Here is a 6,943-nt window from a genome sequence, read left to right on the forward strand (position 1 = left end):
TAAACTATGTTTAGGCAAAACTGTACTAACAGGATTCTTTATAGCAGAATGTTCTGGAATCTTCAAATGCTAATATCATTATGAATATCCAAGATAGAGAAGTGTCGTCCAATTTTCCCACTTTTTCTTGACCCCTAGAACCCTCTCATGGAACTAATATTCTTCCACATACCCACATGCTCTGGGAAACCTGACTCTAGACTTTTATCTTTTCACTAGGCTCCACACTGATACAAGTACATGAGAACAGGAAACCAAAGGTTTTGACACAGTTGCTGCCTTCAAAGACATCTTCATTCATAAAGAATGACTGATGCCAGGCCTGAACTAGATGACACTGTGGGGAGTTTCATGGGAGAAGACCACCTCATAGGCTCATTGGGCATTCATGTAGTATCCCTCAGAATAGCATGGCACCGTGCACATTATATGAAGTAGAAAAAGACTAAGCAGTGGCCTTGTAATCTCTGATTTAAGCACCTACAACTTTGGGAAACTGTCTAGCCTTTGTTGTGGAAGTTGTTCAACCCCAAGACTCATCCAGCCTACTTCATACCTTCCAATTCTGTCAAGGCAGTTCATTGCCAAGGAATATTACCACTCTCAAAAATACCAAGTTGCTTAGAACTCTGTAAATATGTACCTCCAATTTAGCAGCTCATTCTACCCGCTCTACCTCCAGACTTATAGGAAAGGAAAGGAAAGGAAATCAGTACTCTGTTCTGTTTAACCTGGCATGAACTGCAACTCAGTTGCAAAGCTGAGAGAATGCTTGGTTTTGATCTTCTTTTCTTCACTAAAGCGTGACAATAGAGCACCATAGGATCAAGGTCAGTGCATTTACTTAAAAATATCGGGTAGAGGGAATAAAAGGAGAAGAGATGTAGTCACTTAACTGCCTTATAACCTGGCTGGAGACTGATACATGGGACAGGGCCACACACCTGAACAGATGTTTAGAAAAGAGAGACTGATGCAGGCAGCATGAGGTAGCAGAGAAGGTCATGAAAGAGGTGGGAGTTCGGGTCAATATTTGGACAAGCAGAAAGGAGGAAGGAGAGCGCACAGAGTGGGGTCTATGGGTCTTGGGTCATCCCCCGAGAATACTATGTACTCTTCTTTCACTTGAATATTAATACAATTACACATACACCCTCAGGCACAAGGATGTATTTTTAATTTCTTGATCACCTAGCAACTTAGTTCCACCCTCATGGTCTTCCTTCACTTAGCCTTGATTATTCTGCTATAGAAAACTTGGGCCTATAAAAGAGAAAGATTTAATGCTGTGCTGAGACCTCTTCTTAAATAAAAACAAAAAACTGGCTTGCTCCACCATATTTCTTCTCTGAAATGAAAACATCTATGAAGGTTTCTTTGACCACTGAAGGAAGAAAAATCTGTTTATCACTCTGTTTAATCCCTACAGACTCAATGACCACGCTGCCGAGGAGGCCCCCCAGCTTCCTGTCTGAGTCCATGTGATCCTCTGAAAGTAAAATCAGCCTTTTTGGCTGAATGTGCTCACCCCTTTTCAAATGTGTACACTTCACCAGGGTTGTTATAAATAATTTGTACCTTGATTTAGGACACATCAACTACTGTTGCTATTTCAGTGCTACCTTAGCAGTCTAAGCTTTTACTGGAAATAGTGGTTACAGGGAGGAAAATGCTAGCACAGGAGTGTGACTTACCAGTCCCGAAGCTCTCCTCCCCACAAAGGGACAGTTTGCTCGCATCCATCAAATTCCCAAAAAACTTCCAGCCAGTTGGGGTCTCATACAAAGCGATCTTTGTAGCATTAGCCACCCTTCAAAGGCATGAAATCAAAGTTACATCACAGCAGGACTGTCAGCGTAGCCATGTGAGGGACGGAAAAGGGCAACAGTTATTGTAATCAAGGGTCCCATTTAGCATTGCACAGAGTCACACATAAATCTAAGATTGGTGGAAAATCATAAGAGAAACCTTGTGCACAATGGGCTATTATATGTGGATTCAGAGAAGGTGGAAGAAGAAAGAATTAATTCAGATCACGGAGTTTAATATTTTAGAAGAAGCATCCATAGTAAAATGTTCAGGGTTGCTGTTTAGGCTGTTTAAACCCACATTTTGGATACAGACTGCATCTATACAATCTATGAAGAAGAGAATAATGGTGTTTTGATATACCCATAATCACAGAATCATGACATACTGGGTCTGGGCAGTTAGCATTTTACAGAGAAGGAAACAGGGCCCAGAATGTTATGTGATCAGACCAAGGTCACAAAGCCAGGATGACCGACCGCCCAGTATTCAGCTGCCTGGTGAGTGCTGCTTTTGTCTCATAAGAAGTCGCCCCAGGGGAAACGCCCAATGGGGTCTCCCCTATGTACTGGCTTCACCCACACTGATTAGTGGTTCCCCTTCCCTTCTAACATGTGTTTTATTTCTCTCTAGGTATCTTTAGACTACTTAAAACCTTTGAGTGACTTAGAAAAAAAAATTCCTTTCCCTTTGAACATGAAAAGTTACCTGATAAGTTCCATTCACTGTTTGAGTGAGTTTTGCTTCCCAGAACGTTTGCCTTATTTCCAGGAAAGCAATGTCAGCTTTGTGTTCTGATATTTGAGGGAAAAATCAAATCTATGATTTTGAAAACTATGAAAGTACAAAAAACTTTTATCTGGGTAATGAGGTACTTCAGTTATGATTCTATATGTGGATTATCAATTTTTCCAAAAATTGGAATTACACTGTTTTTGGATGACACAGAAGGTATTCCAGGACCTGACAGGCCTAATGTATGACAGTGTGACCTCAAACCAGCTCATAATTTCAAATGCAGGACCTGGTGGTAGACACGCTGGGCTCAAATGCTAGTTCTAATTTGGTGGTGAGGTCTTGGACAAGACTATTAGCTTCCCTGACTTTCCATTTCCTCTTCCTTAAAATGAGGTCTGCTGTGAGGATCAATTGAGATGGTGAATGTAAAAAACACTGTACAAACTACAAACCACTATATGGATATTAGTGGCTATTTTCTTGTTAGCCGAAGCAAAGTCAGCACCAATTCTATAACCACCTCTCCTCTACAGAAAAAAACTGCATGGCCCAGTGGGTGGGAGCAAAGGCTCTGGGTTCAAATCCCAAGTCAGCCGTTTACCAGCTGGGTGACCTCAGGTAAGTTACTTCTTTGTCCTTTGGTGTTTCCACCAGAAAAATGGTGTTAAATATAGGATTTATCTCATGGGGTTCATCTAAGAATTAATGAATTAAAACATGCAAAATATTTAGTGTCTACAACAAGGTAATGTTCAATAAATATTAGCTATTACTATAAGAGCCTAGATATATATCACAGCCTACTTTCCTCTCTGGCCTTGACCTTTTACTCATTCATTCATTCTTTACCTTTTATTCATCAAACATTTCCTGCACACCTGACATATTCTAACTAATATTTTCCCTGGTCCTCATCTGTTATGACTTTTATTTTTCAATTTTTTAAGTATGATCTAACAAGCCACCTCAAAGCTTTTGTACAATGAAGTGATATATAAACATTCACTGTGTTTGTGTGGGCATGAGCGATCCAGTTCTGTTGAAACTCTAAAAATACTTCAAACTGCTCTTTCACCCACACTCTGTACACACTGCAAAAGGAAAGTGATCCTCCAAAATGATGTTTTGAGTATTTCCATTGTTATTCATTAACACTCAACTATTCATTCACTTTAAAAAAGTATATGCGTGTGTGTGTTTGTCCTACCATGTGCCAGGCACACTATGGTCAGGCAGAGTCCAGGATGGTGAACAAGGCAGTCCTTTCTCTGCAGAAGTATACAGTCTAGCAGGGCAGGCCAAAGAGAAAACAGGCTACTAGAACACAGTGTGGTAAGTGCCAGGAGGAGGAGGCCCAGGGTGCCAAGGGAGTGCGGAGAGGGGCATCGAATCCAGAAAAAGCCACCCATCCCCTCACACAGGAATCGCTCAGCACACTCTGTGCATCAGATGCCGATGCTGAAAGGGAAGGACACGTGTTCCAGGCACAGTGAAGGGTGCAGTGAAGACTGGGATGACCCGAGACAGGAAGGTCAAGGGAATGGAGAGACCTACCGGTCCAGGGCACCACTCGTGGGCATGCTCCGTGCAAAGCCACGGACCCCGGTCTGCTGGAAATACGGAATGCTGAAGATGTTGGCAGCAATGACAGCCACAGAGTCTGAAGGGTTCACAAAGAACCCATGCTTGCCCAGAATCATGTTTCGATCCTTGGGGAGAAGAGAGGATCAAAGAAAGACCTTTTAATCAAACTAGAAGAAATCAAACTATCTTTCATGGGGGTTTTATAAAATTTAAAACCATAAAATTTGAAATTGATCTCTTTTCCATACTGCATTTTTAACACTGGGTTTTATTTTCAGTGGGTTTATACAGTACCGTTGGGCCAAAGGCACCTCCATGCCAAAGAGTTAAAACTGTTTTCAATTAAAGTCCAAGCACAACCTCCTTTTGAGCTGAGTCCTCTGTTCTCCCTCCAGAGGCCAGCTCACTTTAACCTCCTAGACTTTTTCCAGACTCTGGAACCAATCATCTTTTTCCCAGGGGAGGAGAAAACGCAATGAGAGAAGAAATATTGGCTGTTTACATAGTTTGGTAGGTCTACTGGGTAAACTGTGTACCACAGTCTGTGTACCACAGTAACTGGGAGGGTGGCCAAAAAACACTCCCAGCATGCACTGCATCACAAAGATGTACTACAAAATAATGTCTGCTGGAACCCCTTTAATTTCCCAACATTTTGATAAGGGAAAAATTATTTTTCAGGAAACAGTGGATTCTAGCTAATGGTAAAGAACACTAGTAACAACAAAAATATATTTTCAACTAAGTAAATGTGTACAGTGTCTACCATCAGTGAGATATAGGGATATAAACCTAAGACACATCTCTTCCTTGTCCGGTACATAGTCACCCTTGTAAATCAAACAGCTTATTTCTAAACATTTTAATTGTAGAGAATGATTAAAATGTTAATTCTCTCAATATCATCTTCATATAGGCCATGAAATTGCAGCTTCAATATTCAGCTCGTGTGAATGAATGAATGGGTGTATTATAAGACCAAAACCTTGTCCAGAGATTAAGTAAGTAGCCAGCTGCTGGTTGAGAGCAGAAACCTACCTTAAGACAGGCATCTAGAACTTACCCAGTTCATGAAATACCAGTCATTCTATCATAACCAGAACCTAATCATCGTGCCACTGTTAGCAAGTATGGATGTCTGAAATTAAACGTGTGGGTTTCATTTCAATGACTCCTATTCCTGTTCAAGAGGGTCTTCTAATAATTTAGCTCTGACCTCAGGTCAGAATGAGGGATCCTTAACAGTCACTCCCAGGGTCTGGCAGAAGCAGCCCACCTTTTTCCCCATTTGCAGGATCAGGCCTGGCCTGCACCAGAGTTCACTTAAATGCACTTATACCCACCCCATCTCCATCAAAGGCAGCCCCAAAATCATGCTCTCCTGACTTCATGGTCTCCACCAGGTCAGCTGCATAGGTGAGGTTGGGGTCAGGGTGGTGGCCTCCAAAGTCCTCCAGAGGAACGCAGTTAACTGCTGAGTTTGCAGGGGCACCGAGTTCTTCACAGAGGATCTTCTTTACATACGGTCCCACAACTATATACAATGTGGAATAAAAGTATGTAGAATCAGAAAATAAAAGTCCTGAAAGGATGTGAGGATTCAGGGCTGAGGTGGATGCATTCTGGGGAGAAGAATGGCATGAGAAACAAAAAGAACATGTGAAATGTGTTCAGGGACTAGTGGAGAGATACACCTGACTGGAGAAGAATGTTCTCGAAAATGGAACAAGGAGAGATTATGTTGGAAAAGGTGGGGCCAGTTCATGAAGGGCAGAGTGGGGAAAAGAAAGGAAACCAACCATTATGAAGGCCCTACTGTACACCTGTGCTTTCTCATTCAGTCCTTCAGAAAAGCTCAGAAGGTGGTAGAGCTTGGAGCTTAAGAGCCTGGACTCTGAAATCAGAGTGTCTGGGTTCAAATCCCAGCTCTGCTGATCATGGGCTGTATAATTTTGGGAAAGTTATTTAAACTCTCTGTGCCTCAGTCTCTTCCATTTGCAAAATGAGGGTCATAATGCTAACTACCTAACAGGACTGATGTAAGGATTACATGAGTTAAGAGTTATGAAGCACTGAGAATAGTCCCTGGCAGTTATGTTACAAAGTTTATATTATGATTATCACCTGCAGTTTACAGATACATTGGAATGCTGGTGTTCTGAGGTAAAGACATTTGCCCAAACTTACATGGCTAGAAAAAGTGGGAATTGGGATTCAGAGCTGTTATCTTTCTACTATGACAAGCTAGCTGACAAACTGATTAAAAAACCACAAACAGGCTGGGTACGGTGGCTCACACCTGTAATCTCAGTACTTTGGGAGCCTGAGGCAGGCAGATCACATGAGGTCAGGAGTTTGAGACCAGCCTGGCCAAGATGGTGAGACCCTGTCTTTACTAAAAAAAAAAAAAAAAAAAAAAAAATATATATATATATATATATATATATATATGTATGTGTGTATACACACACACACACACACACAGATTAGCCAGGTGTGGTGGCAGGCACCTATAATCCAGCTACTCAGGAGTCTGAGACAGGAGAATTGCTTGAACTTGGGAGAAGGAGGTTATAGTAAGCCGAGATTGCATCACTGCACTCCAGCCTGGGCAACAGGGCAAGACTCTGTCTCAAAAAAAAAAAAACGAAAAACCCACCACCACCAACAAACAACAGGAGAAGCCAGGTACATATGTTTACAGTGACATTTTACATAACCACCAAGAACACACATCTCTGAAATGCTAAGAGAGCATTTTCATCAAGGATGATACTAATCCCAATATAGTACATGCCCCAGAGGTCAGAAT

General features: G+C 41.7%; 1 protein-coding gene across 6 annotated transcripts in view; it reads right to left on the bottom strand.

Annotated features, from left to right (window-relative positions):
* Nucleotides 1-6,943, bottom strand: part of PGM1 (phosphoglucomutase 1) — a 65,842-nt gene that overhangs the window by 19,896 nt on the left and 39,003 nt on the right. For all 6 annotated transcript variants that reach the window (XM_074004945.1, XM_045369714.2, XM_065521229.1 and 3 more), the window contains exons 5-7: nucleotides 5,475-5,665; nucleotides 4,102-4,256; nucleotides 1,695-1,810 (exon numbers count right to left, since the gene is read on the bottom strand). In XM_074004945.1, the coding sequence (XP_073861046.1) occupies nucleotides 1,695-1,810; nucleotides 4,102-4,256; nucleotides 5,475-5,665 (462 nt within the window). The remainder of the gene's footprint in view (nucleotides 1-1,694; nucleotides 1,811-4,101; nucleotides 4,257-5,474; nucleotides 5,666-6,943) is intronic.

This window comes from Macaca fascicularis, chromosome 1 (genome assembly GCF_037993035.2).
Source record: "Macaca fascicularis isolate 582-1 chromosome 1, T2T-MFA8v1.1".
Classification (NCBI taxonomy): Eukaryota; Metazoa; Chordata; class Mammalia; order Primates; family Cercopithecidae; genus Macaca; species Macaca fascicularis.